Below are 16231 nucleotides of genomic sequence, written 5' to 3'. Positions count from 1 at the left end.
GAAATATGTGCGGGTTTAGTGTTTTTTACTGTTTTTCCGGCCGGTGCGCGGAGAGTCCCCATCTCCGGCTCGACGGCCGCCTTCGGTGCCGGGGCTTTCCGCAGCCCCGAGCTGCCGACCTGCGCTCTGTTCCGGCAGAGAGCCCAGGGGCAGTCCGGTCCCGGCAGTGCCACCTGTCCGGGCAGCGCCGTGATCGCTCATCCCCGCGGCTTACTCGGCATCCAGCATCAGCCGTCCAGCATCGCTGCCCAGCCGCACCTCCTGCCATGTCCCCTCTCTCGGACTTCAGGAGCGGCTGCTCGGTTGGTCGGCTGCTTGCTGAGGCAGCCCGCCCCGCCGGAGTAGCGCTCCGCGGAGGGGTTTTCCCGGCACCGCGTGGGAACCCATCTCCCCTGGCCCGGCGCGTCCCGCCCTCGGGCGCGCTCACTCCCGCCCCACCCCGTAAGTAGCGGCGGCCGCGGCCGTCGGGGCGCAGAGCTGGGATGGGGGCCCGCGGTGCCGGGCTCTACGTGGGGCGCAGGGCGGCCGCCCTGGGGGCAGCGCTGCTGCTGGCGCTCCTGGCCGCGCTGCTGGCGCTCGCCGCTCTCTACGGGCGCTGCCGGCAGGAGGCGGCGCCGCCACCGCCCTCGCCCGCCACCCCCGGCACCGCCGCCCAGCCACCGGCTCCCACCGCCGGCCCCGTCCGCCGCCTGCCCTGCCACCTCCTGCCGCTCCGCTACGAGCTGGAGCTGTGGCCGCGGGTGCGGCCGGGCCAAGCCGGGCCGTTCTTCTTCAGGGGGCAGGTGAACATCACGGTGCTGTGCCGGCAGGACACGGACGCGGCGGTGCTGCACAGCGCCGGGCTGCGGAGCCGCGGGGCCGCCGTGCGGGGACCCCTGCCCGGACCGGGCGCCACCGTGGAGGTGGCGGGGCTGCGGCAGGAGGAGGAGGACGAGGTGGCGGTGCTGGAGCTGCGCGGGCGGATGCGGGCCGGGAGCCAATACGTCCTGCAGCTGGGCTTCCAGGGACTCCTGGAGGAGGACCTGGTCGGGCTGTTCCTCACCCGCTACACCGACCGGGGACGGAGCAGGTAGGCGGCAGCGGCCGCCCCGCGGACCCCGCGCCCCTTCGAGCGGCAGCGGAGCTCCCACGGCCCCGCGTCGAGGCGGCCCGTGGCGTGGAGGCTGTGGGACGCAGCTGCAGGAGCTGGCACCGAGCTGGGAGGCACCGGGAGAGCCGCTCTCTGCCCGGGCGGCAGGAGAGGCGGTCGCTTCTTGCCCCTCCCCGGGAGCGCATCGCGGGATGCAAAAAGCGATGCCAAAAACTCCGGCCGGTCTGTGCTCCGGGATGGTCGTTCTCCTCTCCGGAGAGCTTCGACCATGCTGCCCTGTCTCCCCTTCGGCAGCTGACTTCACCCGCAGCACCGACTGGACAGTTTCTGGTCTCGCTTTCAGTGCCTTTGGCAGCTAGGGGGGCAGACAGTTCCTATGCCCAATTCCTGGGAGCCGCAGTCCACCTCAGAAACTTCATCACGGCCCCACACGTGTCTGTGTAATACCGACAACTCCTCATCTCATCAACCTGTATCTGTGGGGAGGACGTCTTTCTCAAGAACCCAGGATTTTGTCTGTGTATTTGGGTATGAGTTTAGAGAAGCCGATCACATGCAGTTTCAGAAATAAGGTGGAGTAGGGTGGGTGACTGCTTTAAACACCTGTACTTTGTAGGTGCTATTCACATGAAGTTGTCTGGCTACCATCAAACAATCCATGATATCCGTAGGGAGTGCTATTAGGATGCTTTTTTTCTTTTTTTTAAATATTAAATCTTCCCAACGTGTATTGAATTATCAGCTTCTGGACATGAAACTTGCTAAGAGAAGTGAAAATTAAGATTATAATGTAAATACTGCTAGTGACAGACAAGTTTCTCAAAATAGGAATTTAAAGAAGAGACAGACAAATTGCTTTTTTAAAAGTTATTTAATTTTTAATAATTAAAGCAGCAATCAGTGCATCAAAAGGTAAACTGTAGTTAAATTCAAGTATTTTTATCTGTCACCCTATCAATGGGTCCACTAAAATTCGTGAGTTCGTAGGCTTCTTGTTCAATGAGGTAATATGCTGTTACTTTTAAGATCCATACATGCAAGCCTCCATATGAGTAGTTGTAACATGAAACCACAAAATGAAGTTGATAGCTGTTACTGAAATGGAGGAGGACTGTGTGGCTTTTCTGCAACAAGCTGGCTTTTTAGCTGCCAGCTCTTGTGTAAATCACAATACCAGTGTCTACCACATGTGGAAAATGTAGCTTAGATGGACTTTTTTTTTTTTCCCCCTAAAGAGAAAGGAGATAAGTTGGTAAGCCTTGGAGAAAAATGCAGTATGGTAATAAGTATTTTAGGAAGCACATTCTGTTTTTCTCTGGTCTCTGTTTTTTCATTGACTGAAAATTATTCACAGGATTATTTATGCAACTTTTGAAGAAAGGAGAATCTAGAACAATTTTCTTAATTCACATAATTTTATAAGAAAGGAACAAGCCTTAATTACTTAATACTGTATCAGTATGCTTTCTGATGGTGTATTAATTCAAATAGGTCCTGTTTAGGAAACACAGAATTAGACTATGACATTTTCTGATTCAGACTGTATAAAATTCAGAATATCTGGGGGAAAAAAGCTATTGCCAGCTGCCACAGTAGAAAATAAGAAATAAATTTTAAATAATTCAAATAATGTGTATAGCTCAATTTCCATTTGTTCAGAGAGTTTATAACAAAAGTCCCATTTCATTCTTAGCTCATCATGAATCATTAATGAAATGTGAGACTACAGTCTGATTAAAGAGATGACAGTGGTAGTTAGACAATGGAATAAATCAAAGGAAATCCATTGATGGCAGATATAATGTATCATTTTTGTTACTTGTTTGTGTTCATGTTCCTTATATTTTTGAATGGATTTTGCATATTTTTTCTGCTTTAAAAAAGGTTTTCTCTGAATTGAGAGTATACAGAAGTACCTTGTTAATTTTCCTTCAGTAGGAATTAAAAGTCACCACTTAACCAGCCATTTCCTAACCTGATGGGGTCCACTAACACTTAAGGGGCTTTGCATTCTTATTTTGGAGGAGGTAGGTTTTGAGTGATATATAAGCTCTGTCAAGCTGTTAACAATGGAAAAAGTTGAATTCTAATGGATTGCATAGATCAGGAGTGATTTAAAAACATTCAGTGCCCTTTGGCTATCAGTACAAAGCCACTTACCCAGTTACTGTTCTGTAAGGGAAACTTCCATCTCCAGCAGAGATGGTGACTTGTACCAGTCTTCAATAGACCTCAAAAGTCAGCTTCCTGCAGAAGTTTTCTGATTTCAGCACCTCACTCAAACCTCCAGCTGTAAGAGACAATGTGACATCTACCTGTGGTAGTACAGCCTCCTGTATTTCTTGCATGCACTAGAAGTCTTAGTGGGTTTTGTAGTTTGTGCTTGTGGAACCCTAGAGACCTCTAGTCTCAGAAGAGTTTAAGCAGATAAGGGCAAGCGTTTGGTAGGCACCTACATCCTAATGAGAAATCTCTGAAATGTCTGTTCCACCTGGACTTTGGCATTGTCGTATTTCTCAGTCAGATATCCCCATAGCTCTTGGTAGACTGTCAGAATGAGCAAGCTGACATGAAGTATCATTCCCTGTTTTTTCTCCAACTCAGAGCTGGTGTACACTGGCAAGGTGGTTTCACAGAGACAGCTATTTTCAAAAGTCCTAACCTGGCCTCTGTTGAAAACCTAATAAACCCAAGCTCCAATTTTGCTAACTTTTCAACACAGAAATTGTTATTTATCAGTTTGAATATTGATGACTGCATATGTTTTTACTGCTTTTGACAATTTTTAGTGCCCACCTGATCAGGTCTTACACACAAAAGATAACTCTGAAAAATGGGAGAACTTGTTATGGATAATGGATAGCCCACATCTCCACTGCTTGCAGGAGCAAAGGAAGTGAAAAGGAAAGATGGTCCCACTCCTCCTGCACTAAGTGTTTGAAGACTTTCCTATTGAAATTAGGAATCAGTATTCTGCACATAGATGTGATAGTCCACATCAGGATCTGGGTAGGCAAAAAGATACAGAAACCACCTTTGCTCTTCTTCTCTAGCACTGCTGACTCAAACTTACATGATCCATGAGTTTTGTTTCTGTCATTCAGCACAGAGATCTTGCACAGCTGTGGATGAGCTCATGGGTGCTGCTTCGGGATTAGAGGGTTCCCGTGGGGTCTACCATGGAGTGCAGGCTGTAAGAAGGTCACTGTTCAGGTCAACGTTTCAAAATTCTTTGAAAATTTTACTTGGTAGCCACTTTTCGTATGTTCTGTGCAACTTCTATAAAATACTTGACTAGATAGGGTGGTATTAACAGGCATTGAAACACAATATCCAAACACAATATTTTCACTGGTTTTTATTGGTTGCTTCTTCACCATTTGTAGGGTGAAGGCAGAGGGGTTAGAACAGCACTAGTGCAGTTATTTTGCCTTAGAGCAGGGGATATGAAGTTCTTCTTAGCTCTGTTTTCTATGAATCTATGAGTAAGACCATCTAAGGAATGGGACAGAAATCAGAACAAGTAAGATGTTTGGTGTTCCTTTGGGTTTGTTAGTATCAAGCACTGTTCACCTGAAAAAATATTTGGGTCTTGGGAACAATATTCTACTCCCTGTAAAACTCCCTTATTTTTAGTCACTTCAGGGTTTGCTTTACAGTTTAATTATATTGTTTGTAAAATCAAAGAAATTAAATATAAAAGATGTTAACACAAATACCAATTATACTGTCAGTATGAAAAATAACTCATGAGAAGGCATTTTTAGAATGCCTCCTTTTTTTGCATCAAATAAAACATTTCATTTACAGTTATCCTGGTTTATTAATCAGGTGAAACATCATCAACTAGGCGTTCACGTACTACGCAGAATGTATTCCTCATTTTCCTTTTCTGTTTTCAGACACGAACTGAAAAAAATAAGAACCTATGTAGTATAAATTATCTAATACCTAGGCTAAGAGATCCTGTTATCTGTTTGTTTCTCATTACTTGAAAGTATCATATGGTATTATATGATCCTTAAGAGAAAGGAAAATAAAATCCATGTGCAAAACTGTAGACTTAAGGGAGGGGTTTATTTGTCTGCTTGGGCATTGTTAGACTTTTTAAAAAAGTGATTTCCTTTTGGGTAATTTGTTTTGTGATAATACTGCAGTGTGTAAAAAAAATTGCTAGTGATTCAGTTCATGCTAATACCCTAACCTTGGAAAAAACCCCAAAACAAACAAACCAACTGACAAGAAAAAAGCTCCAACTATGATCTATTCTGACAAATGATATGAGGTAATGTGTGTTTTAAACACAGTTATTTGTGTAATATGCATGAAACATTCCCATTTTTCTTTTATATTTGGAGTCCTGCTGAAAAACATTTAGTATGTCCTCATACTTCTTTTTTATCACATGTGCCCAGGTGGCCAAGAAGGCCAATGGCATCCTGGCCTGTATCAAGAACAGTGTGGCCAGCAGGAGCAGGGAAGTGATCCTTCCCCTGTACTCTGCGCTGGTGAGGCCACACCTTGAGTGCTGTGTCCAGTTCTGGGCCCCTCAGTTCAGGGAAGGATATTGAGGTGCTGGAGCAGGTCCAGAGAAGAACAACCAGGCTGGTGAAGGGACTTGAGCACAAGTCCTATGAGGAGAGGCTGAGGGAGCTGGGGCTGTTTAGCCTGGAGAAGAGAAGGCTCAGGGGAGACCTCATCACTCTCTACAACTACCTGACAGGAGGCTGTAGCCAGGTGGGGGTTGGTCTCTTCTCCCAGGCAATTATCAGTAAGACAAGAAGGCACAGTCTCAAGCTGTGCCAGGGAAGGTTTAGGTTGGATGTTAGGAAGAAATTCTTTACAGAGAGATTCTTTACAGAAATTCTTTTATATTGAAATGGGCTGCCCAGGGAACCAGTGAATTCTCTGTCCCCAGAGGTTTTTAAGATGAGATTGGATGTGGCACTTAGTGCCACGGTCTAGTAACTGTGGTGGTAGTGGATCAAGGGTTGGACTTGGTGATCTCAGAGGTCCTTTCTAACCCAGCTGATTCTATGATTCTGTGACATTGCCTTTGCCTATTATATAGTATTTTGTATTCTTGAACAAGAATTTCTTGAGGGCAAATTGCCAAGTGCCTGTATCAGTTGCTACGGTACAGAGCCTCCAGAGGCAGTGATGGCACTGATGCGGGGGAATTCACAATCATGGATTTAATCAGTGTTTCCTAGAAGCAAGCTGCAGTTGATTGCACAAAGTAATGAGCAAAAGCATACTTTGCTCCATGGGAGGAAGGAGATATTTTCAAGGATTTATTTCCTAGATGAAGTGGCCTGTCACTTTTGCTGCTCCAGTGCAACCCTGGCAGAAGTTTGTCACTTTCCATCATTGAACAGGATAAAGGAAAAGAGTTGCTACTTTTATCTCAGGTGGAGCTTCAGCTGCATTCAGCAAGGCAGCTGGTGGCTGGCACAGCACAGATTTGACTCTGCGGGGAATCAGGTCCATAAAGAAAATCTTCCTGTACTGATAGTCAAGAGTCAAATACAATGTGCTGCTCTTTCTCAGGCTATTCCTCACTTCAATATAGGTTTTGTAGTCTCAATAGTCATCATGTGGTCTGTGGGTTCTTTGGTCATGGGTTATATTATAGTACAGCATCAGGTATGTCTGTTAAATGCAAAACGTAGCATATTTTGAGAGTATAGCACTTTTACACAGTCATCCTGTAGATATTAACTCAGTTAGCCCAACATCAACAATGTGGATGTAGATGAGGCAATGACACTTTCAGCACTGGTTATTTGATGAACCTTGAGCAGAGTTAAATAGCACAGCTATTAAAAATGCCAGCACCAGAACATCTTTCAAAAGAAAAGGGCCTTAGGAGGCTAGCCTTGGGAACTTGCTGGAAAGCACTTCTGACTCTGGTCAGTGAAAGTAGGAAGCTAATGACTCAGTACCTTGGGCCAAATCACACACAATGCAAGTGACGCAAAGTGATCAAGTAAAAGTAAATATCAGTGAAAAGCTGATCCATTAATTTAAATTTTCAAGAAAAGGGTATGCTGTAACAAGCAGCCTTAAGTTTTGCACATGGTTCAGTGCTACAGTTCACAATTAGTCCCAGTCTTGCTGTGCTTTTAGGGTAGTCCTGATTTGTTACTCCACTATGTAGTGCAGATCTGACTCATACATACTGCTACTTAATGTATGAATGCTATCTTGATGGCTCCTGGCTTGCTTGGGGTGTCTCAGTGCTAAGAACAAGCATTTGTGAACCTGGTGTGGATACACTGTCAGGGAACACCTCAGCTACAGATGAAAAACATTCACTGTGTCAGTGCTGAGGTCACTGAAACACGAGATTATGCCATTCTTGTATGCCCAGCTGCTGGCTACTACTTGGCTGATACATATAGAGCTTTGAGGACCATTGCACATGTATTTTTAATAATTCTTGATAAGGATGCCCTTACGTGAACAGCTCAGATGCACAACTTTTTGAAGCTTCTACCATATGGTACAGTGATTTATCTTTTGGTTCCAGCAAGTGTGTGTTGCAGGAGAAGAGTCAGAGATCACTCCAACAGATCTCTCCAAGTAGTTTGTCAAGTTCTACTTAGTAAATTTAGGTGTACAGATGGATTGATAGTCAGTGCTCTGTACTAAAGCATACAAAGATTATTGTGTAAGTTTCCTACATGTATCTTAACTGTTGCATGAATGCAAAAAATGTCACCAACTTATTGATGTCAGGCAAGAGGTCTTTCAGCCTCAAGGGTAATCTTGAGAGGCATACCTCCTTGTGGGGAGATGACTGCTCTGCAGACAAATGCTGCAGAGGGAGAGCTCAACAGACTCTCATAGATGCAGATATTTACAGTAAAGTGGTTGATTTGTAGTCAGTTTTTCTGCTATTACTGCACTCTCCTCCACTTATCAATCCAGTCTCCATGCAAAACTGTGGTTTTGATTTTCTGCTGAATTCTTATTGGCAGTCTCACACAGTAGGATTAACTTTGGTCAGATCTACCTGGTGATCGTCAGACTGGACCAAAGTTTACTTAGTTCAAACAGGAGGAGTGCATCCATCACAGTGTGCCAGAGAGGCAACTGAGGCAAAGCTCCCTAGCATAAGGTACAAAAGGGTTCTTTTGAATATTATTCTGGGTTTGCCAGTGTACTGGGACAGAGCTGATGCTGCTTTCACAGGGGTTCTTCTCTATTGGATTTGGCAGAAGAGTGCAAGTGCATGCATACACAGTTAACTAACAGTTATTACTATTTTGAATTAAAATATAACATTAATTAATTAATTAATAAGACTGCATGCATTAAGGAGAGGAGTAGATGCACAGAAATATTCTAATTATGACATTAAAGTTGGGCATTGTATCTCTTGAGCACTGGTCTGCCGTGTGCAAAACTTCAATCAGCTCTGTCTTAATAAACAAAGTAGGAAAGCTCAAATATTTAAAATATGATATCTGGAAAAGGCCTGTGTGTGGGGGGGGAAGTTCTAATTTTAAAAGACTGCTTTTCTACACAAGCATCCAAACTGAACTGGCTGTTGGGCACAGGGATTTAGTAATGGCTTTAAATAATAGGTGAACTTTTTCCAAATCTGCATATCTACATGATTCACTTCCTGGTTTTTCTGTTTTGTTGTCTTTATGTGCTATATATGGATTTTGATCACTGTAGCATGCTGGATTAATCTTACTTGTATTTTTAATATAGTATGCTCATTGCCTCCCAAATGGAACCAACGTATGCCAGGAGAGTGTACCCATGTTTTGATGAACCTGCCATGAAGGCCACATTTAATATCAGAATTGTCCATGACCCAAGTTTTGTGGCTCTTTCCAACATGCCTGCTATTGGTAGGTAAACATCAAGTCAACTTATGGGTTTTTTCCCCCTAAATTACTTTTTAAAAGGGTGCAATTTCTCTGAGCAGACCATGTCATCTGATACAGTACATTGTCCATGTGCTAATGTCTTCAAAGGGCATACAAAATCCATGTCTATGAACTTAAACATTTGGACTCTGTTATTCATAATAATGTTTCTGATAGCAATAGTTCCATTAAATAGTTTTGTTAGTTGTGATGTGCTCTCCTCTGGCAGCTGCAGGCTGCAAAGGGTTTGATTCCTGGTATTTACTGCTTAGTCAGTGTGTCTCACCATATGACATCCTGTAAAAACAAAACGGCAGCCCCAAGTATGCAAGGCCTGTATTTGTGACATCAAGGGACTCCTTTAATTCTAAATAGATTTTAAGTAGATTTACAACATACAAAAAAAATTGTTTTACCAGGCAGAGACACTATAGCCTCCTGTGTATGTGAAGAATAAGAAAAAGTGCACTATACTCTGAAGACACTCCTCCTGTCCCTTACTGGAATCTCATGTGGGATGTCTGTGGGGTATAAGGTTCCAAACAAATTCTCTAAATTAGTACTCCTACAGAAATCTGTTGGGTCTCTTGCCTTCTTCTTGAAAGTTCTTTTTCTGCAGTTCAATGCCATGAATCTCTATTTTTCAACTAAATAATTTTCAGCCATTTGCAATGGAAGATAAGTAACTAAGGAATATAGATTGGGTCTCTTGAGAATGACTGGAAGCATTTTCTACCCCTGAGAATCCTGTCCATATCCCTCTTATTTAGAAGGAAGGTATCTGATATTTCATAAGTATCTGATATTTCATAAGTATTTCATAATTCTTAGCACACATGACCTGTATTTGAATTATAATAGATCAGAAATTTTAGAGATATACAGCATGGGGTAACTGTCCACAGATTGCTCACATCTTCAAACTGACACAGTTTGATATCCTTCCAAGACTTCATTTAAGAAGCTCCAGAATGGATTTTTGGTGTTCTAATGGAAGGTCACAACTCTGATACGTGTCAGTAGCAACAAGTCTGGCTGCCTTCCTTCTGTCAGAAACATATGAAGTTAGTGCATGAATACAGCATATTGAAGTAAAAAAAACTTGAAGAAAACATAAAATTCCTTGTTTATTATGGACAAGCATTGGTTTGAATATTTTTTGATTTTTTTTTTCCAGATGTATCTGAAATGAAGGATGAAAATGGAAGCCTGTGGACTGTTACCACATTTAACACTTCACTGAAAATGTCGACTTATCTGACTGCCTTTGTGGTCTGTGATTTTGATTATGTCACCAGAACGGAGCGGGGAAACGAGGTAATTATAAGACTGCATAACACATTATGGCAGTTTACAAAAAAAGTTGGCTCTGCGGTGCATCATGTGCTTTAGAAGATACTGCAGATGTTAACTGTGTTTTCCATTCCAGAACTATTTGCTTATGTGGTAAAACTGCTAATGTTTATTCTGTAGATATTTCTGCAGAAAACTTTCCTTTAGGACAATTAGTTTATTGTCTTGTCATGTTCATTTCGCACAACTGCAGAAGTAGGTATGGGCTGTGTACTATAAAAATTTGGAGCGGCTATTCTGCAGAAAGTACTGGTCACAATTCAAGGTCTTCTTACTTTCTTAGCCATCTTAGTTGGAAAAAATATCCATTTCCACCGCTGTGACAAAATACTGACATTAGATGCCTTGTTCTTCAAGACGTTTTGAGGACCAGCACCATGACATCAATAGGAGTAATATTGTGCTCCAAGCATTTTGTATACTGGTATTTTAACCTTTTATTCCATAGTGGTCATATTTTTTAGGCCCCAGAAGTCATTGTTTTGTGTTTGAAGCTTCCTCATCTGTGAGTATTCAGTTTTGCTCTTACTGTACAATGGCCAAAGCTTCTTGTGGGAAGCTGTAAAAAAATGTACTACCTTGGCATCAGTTGTTTCTTTTTCCTTCTTTTAGTCAAGGTCAACAGGCAAAAGATGTATCAAGTTGTTCCAAAATAAATAGTAAATTCAAGCACAAAGCTCTTAAAGGTAGCATTTACTTGATCTCCCTAATAAATGAGAAAACTGCCTGGTTAGTTCACTGTCATCCTACTAGGGAAAGGTGGGACAACATGAGAGGACAGTGCACAGATCACATAGGAAGCACAGTATTGGCTCTTTTTTCAAGTGGAGTTTGGATTCGGTATGTCATACGTGACACCTTCTGTGTAGAACATGTTGGATGCTTACAGCTATGACAGTGGTGCCTTTTTCTTGGGCTGATGTGTACTGACTAGTTAACAAAGCAGAGCATTCAAACGAGCTTTTATGCAAAGGGAAGAGGCACCACCTGTGTTCTGTGAGATAGAAGAAGATAGTATTTCACCCCTTGGTTTTAGACAGAGATGCTCAGTTTATGCCTCCACAATATTTGTGTGAGCATATTCATTTGTGTCTATTTTTGACATTTCTGCTAAGTAATTTCCAACCTGAAACAGGAGTATTATAACTCAAAGCTAGGATTAGGATTTTAAGATGTTTAGGTTTTGCAAATGAAGTGGTCTGGTCTTTGAATTTCTTCTGAAGCCTTGGCTGAAAAAAGGGATTCCAAGACTGAGGAGATGCCATTGGCTGAATATGCCTAATTTTTTTTCCCCTTATAAATTAAATCCCAATGCTTCCCAACTGTGCTCTTAGTGTTTGGCCGTGCAGCTCCTTGTGAGACCATGTATAGCATTTAGATGCAAGAAATGTTGAGGTTTTGAGCTGATAGGCATGTGGAGGGAGTCTTTCATTCAGAGATATACAATGGAGACAAACCTTTTGTCAGCCTACTTCATCACTCTTTAGCAAAGAGCTGTCCTTTCCAGTACTGTGACAAAACAAAAGGGCGGAGGAGGGGAAAGCTTTGCTTACAGCTGTGGTTTCTGTTACTCGGAGGTAAAGATGTTCTCTGCTCAGATGTCATCTGCTCTCCCTAGCAGAGAGGGAGGCCAGTGGTCTATTTCAGGCTGTGAAAAAGTTCAAGAGGAGAGATGTGTATCTTTGTACCACAAATGCTCTCTGGAAGTCCATTTCTCTCTCATTAGGTGGACTAAAGGAAAGCTTGTCACCCAGACTGCCTGGCTGGAGTACATTGGCTTAAGATGTGTGATTCTACATCGTTTTACAGTATTTTCCACCTAATAAAAGAAAAACTATGAGTTTGTTTGTTCCAGCAATGTATATATAGTTGTATTCAAATCTTCATCCTTTCAAAGAACCGAAACTATTCTAGATATTAGCAGGATCCGGATCTGTAACACATTTTGTTAGGCCCAGCAAAACTTCGATTCTTTTAAAGAATAAATTAAAAGCTTTGTTGCATTGTTTGGTGTGGACAGACAGCGTTTTTTTCAACAGTGATTCACAAAAGAGAAACGAGAATGAAAATATGAGGGTTGTTTAAAAGAACTCTTCACTTTTCATTGCAGATACGTATTTGGGCTCGAAAAGAAGCAATTAGAAATGGGTATCTTGACTATGCTTTAAATATCACTGGCCCAATATTTTCATTTCTGGAAGATGTACTTAACATCAGCTACCCTCTGCCAAAGACAGGTGAGATGAATTATTTTCTGAAATGGACCAGAAGTGGCTGCTGATGATATAGCACTCAGAGAAGCAATGTGTTCTTTTGCAGTATTCCTTTACAGCTTACTACATTCTTTTACAGCTTACCATTGAATACACCACCTGAACTTTAACCCACTGAATTTTCCTTTCTGCATCATGGCTTTTGTTAACCTGTAACTCAGCATTCTTACTTTCACATCCTGCTTTTTCTTTTAAAGCATAATTTCCTAATAATGGGCAGTTGGGAGAACAAAGTGGGTAGAAAGGAGTATTTCAATCATGTGGCTATTTCTGGGATGAACAGACCATAACATGCAAGGATGTTGTAGTTCTTATGTCCTCCTAGTAAATCCATGCTTGCTGTAATAACATGTGTCCCCCCCAAGCATTCCTTATTTTCTTCAGTATGTCCCTGTCTTACCTGTGAGTTGGGTGTATGTTCCTCCTGCACATTCCTCCCCAGAAAAAAGGAGTCCTGCAGGAAAACATTGTTTCTGCTTAAAATCAACATCAGGTAAGTCAGTTATGTCAAGCTTCAGTCAGTCAAGAAGGACACCATCATGTAATTTCACTGTACAGTTTGTTTGTTACTTGCACTTGAATTCCCAAGTGTTTCAGCATGAATATTCTGGGGAAATGGGCTCTTTTATAGATGTTAGGAGAATACTGAGAGCACAGAAAGCAGGTCTTACTTGAAACAAATTTGAAGCTGTCCATGATTTTAGCAGATTCCAGAGTTGTGTGGAAAGAATTTCCTTCTTTTCTTGACTGGATAACTTGCTGACCTGTCAAATTTGTATTTTGGCATTTGAAAGAAATAAATTTTAGTCTGTGTAAATGTATTATCTCCCAGTGTATTTCTATTAACTTACATAATTCCTCACTACCCTTCCTATGAAAAATGTATTACATGCAGTCTTAACTTATTAAATTTTCTGATCTTAGTAATCATACGAGCTACTCAAGGGCTGTAGATGATTTTGTTTCATGCTTGTGTTCTTTTGTTTATCAGAAATGTTGACACATTACTTAATTGATATAAAAGTACAAAAATGAAGTAGAAGAACAGTATTGTAGACTTTCTGTTAGGAAGGATTTCAGTTTCGTAGGAGGCTGTAATACTGTTACAGTCCTGACTGTAATGCCTTGCGATATCCACTGGATTTCCCAGTGTCTTTCTTAAAAGTTTTGCATAAAAATCAGTAGGATTAGATCAACCAAGAGTAGCTTTTTGTAAATTCTAGAGATTTCAATTGCAAACTCAGAATGTGAAATTAAGAATAAACACATTTAAAATTGGGGATCTTTTAGGGTTTGTCTTCACCTGATTTTAAGGCAGTTATAAGGGAACTCTCTTGCTGCAAGCTGGCTGGATGACGGCTACCTCACCAAAAGTGAAATACTTTTGCTGTAGACTCTGGATGAGATGTAGCTGAGATCAGTCTGGCTGTGCTGGAGTTCAGCACCATGCTTACAACACTTGCCTAGCTTTTGGACTGGAGCTTTCTCATAGTTCCGTGGTTTGGAATACAAGCTTGTGTTAGCTTCTAAATGCTCTGCATACCTTTTCCAAATTTTGATCTTTGCTGCCAAGTTTTAACTGTTTAAACAGTCTCTTCCTTTGAGACCCTGAAGTTTTGTCCAGCTCTCACATTTGAAATGAAAAACTGTTCTCTGTACATAAGGCAGAAGGGCAGAACAGAGGTAACAGTCACACTGTGTAAACAAAGAGATGATGTTTCTAAGGCACTTTCAAAGAAGAGTAGAAAGGATACCTCTAGTCACACAGCTGCAAGAGCAAGTAATCTGTTGTTAGCCTGAAGAAAAAGGTAAGTATAATCTTACCCAAACGCGGAAGAAACTCACAGAAAAAGATTTCTGGCAGCATCAGTGAATATATTCTCTCCTAGCCTTCATTTTCGCTCAGAACATTTGTATGTACAAGATACAGTATGGATCTGGGCTTTGTGGGAATTTATGTGGCTTCCTGAAACAATGGCAATCACAGGTGAAAAGTGTGACAAGAAGAAACTTCAGAGACCACTGGTAAATTTTAACATAATACCACAAAGAGCTACTAAAATGTAGTATCCTTTAACTGGATATTGAACTAGTGCGAGAACTAAAATCATGTGATCAATTTCTTTTCAAAGTGTTAAAGATACCTTTTTTTTTTTTTTTTTTTTTAATCAATTTAGATCTGGTTGCACTGCCTGTGTTTGGAGCAGGTGGTATGGAAAACTGGGGGCTAATGACTTTCCAAGAACCATTACTGATGTACCTGCCGAGTGATAAATTCACAAGCAGAAAGGCAATGATTACCTTAATTGTGTCACATGAGCTAGGACACCAGGCATGTGGTAAAAAATTCTGTGCATTTATTTATCTATGACATTCTTTCCTTCCAGTTGCTGATGATGCAGTCACTGATTAGTAGAAGCAAAATAATTATTTAACAGTAGGGGGTGCAAGCATTAGAGTACTGAAAGCCTATTTAATCCTATGTTTTGCCAATAAAACAATATTAAAAGAAGGTTCTATCATATTACAAGCTGTACACATTGCACAGGACTCACACAAAACTGTTAATGGGCTACTTATTTTTTTTCTTACAAAGTACTTGAATATCACTCTAGGGATGTTTGGGTAACACAGCACTCCCCCTATACAGTATACTTACTACTCTGGTGGGAGAATTAGTGGAGTTCATCAGTATTTTTTTGTAATGGCAATGCATGTGCATACTGCAAAAGGTATGTCTTTTCCTGTAAGAAAGAGCCTATGGTATGAAAGAACAAAATTAAAATGTAACTGTTACTTTGTCCAGCTTTCACAGAGATTTTAAAATTTTTTCTTACTTGATTTGGAATGATAATGCAGTTTAATGTCTTTATGGACTGTGTTTAATTGACTGTTTTTTGTCAGAGCAACAACTCTTTGCACTTAGTCAACAAAGCTAGCAAAAGAGTTTAGCTTGGCTAGTGCATTTGTATGCCTTTCTAACAAGGTGTGTAACTTTCCAGACCTTCAGATGAGCAGTGTTTTTATTGCAAACCTATAAAATAAATGCCAGTACTTAACTAAACTTTGTTTTAAAATAAAGTTGTAGCTGAGGTTTTTAAGAATTAGCAAATAAAATATAAATCAACAAGTGATTAGTTTTTGTTAAATCTGAACTGCCGAATATGAGTACACAGCAGCTGTTGTGGAAATTTTATACTTGCCAGGGTAGGGATTTGCTGTTTTTGGAAATGGTTATTTCCCCAGTTTTGTTTACCATTCCGCTGACAATTTTATTTTGTTAAGAACATGTAAATATGTGGGGGTTTCTAAATTGCTTGATAAACGCCTTACTTTTAATCATAGCCTGATATGATATTTTAGATATTTAAACTATATTGAGAAGTGTTTGAAATGAAATATGCTTAAAGAATGACATAAAGCACTGAGATCTACACTCCTGGTATGAAATTGTAGATGAGACAGTTTAAAAACAACTGCCCTGAACCTCTGACTTTTTCCAAGGTACATATTTTCCTACTGAATTTTTACTGTCTGAAGGAATATCCAGCATTTTATTCAATTTACATTCAATAAATGAAGTTATTTCATCGTAAGTACGTGTATTTAACCTACAAAAAAATGAGATG

The 16231-nt window shown here is 41.3% G+C and overlaps 1 protein-coding gene across 2 annotated transcripts in view; it reads left to right on the top strand.

The window, feature by feature from the left end:
• The first annotated feature begins 482 nt into the window (after positions 1 to 482).
• Positions 483 to 16231, top strand: part of LVRN (laeverin) — a 37208-nt gene continuing 21459 nt past the window's right edge. For both annotated transcript variants that reach the window (XM_050328993.1, XM_050328994.1), the window contains exons 1-5: positions 483 to 1069; positions 8816 to 8958; positions 10154 to 10293; positions 12440 to 12566; positions 14780 to 14934. In XM_050328993.1, the coding sequence (XP_050184950.1) occupies positions 483 to 1069; positions 8816 to 8958; positions 10154 to 10293; positions 12440 to 12566; positions 14780 to 14934 (1152 nt within the window). The remainder of the gene's footprint in view (positions 1070 to 8815; positions 8959 to 10153; positions 10294 to 12439; positions 12567 to 14779; positions 14935 to 16231) is intronic.

Source organism: Myiozetetes cayanensis, unplaced genomic scaffold, assembly GCF_022539395.1.
Source record: "Myiozetetes cayanensis isolate MyiCay16 unplaced genomic scaffold, myiCay2020 scf4, whole genome shotgun sequence".
Classification (NCBI taxonomy): domain Eukaryota; kingdom Metazoa; phylum Chordata; class Aves; order Passeriformes; family Tyrannidae; genus Myiozetetes; species Myiozetetes cayanensis.
Note: the sequence above shows the minus strand (reverse complement) of the source record. Positions and strands in the feature narration are given on the sequence as shown.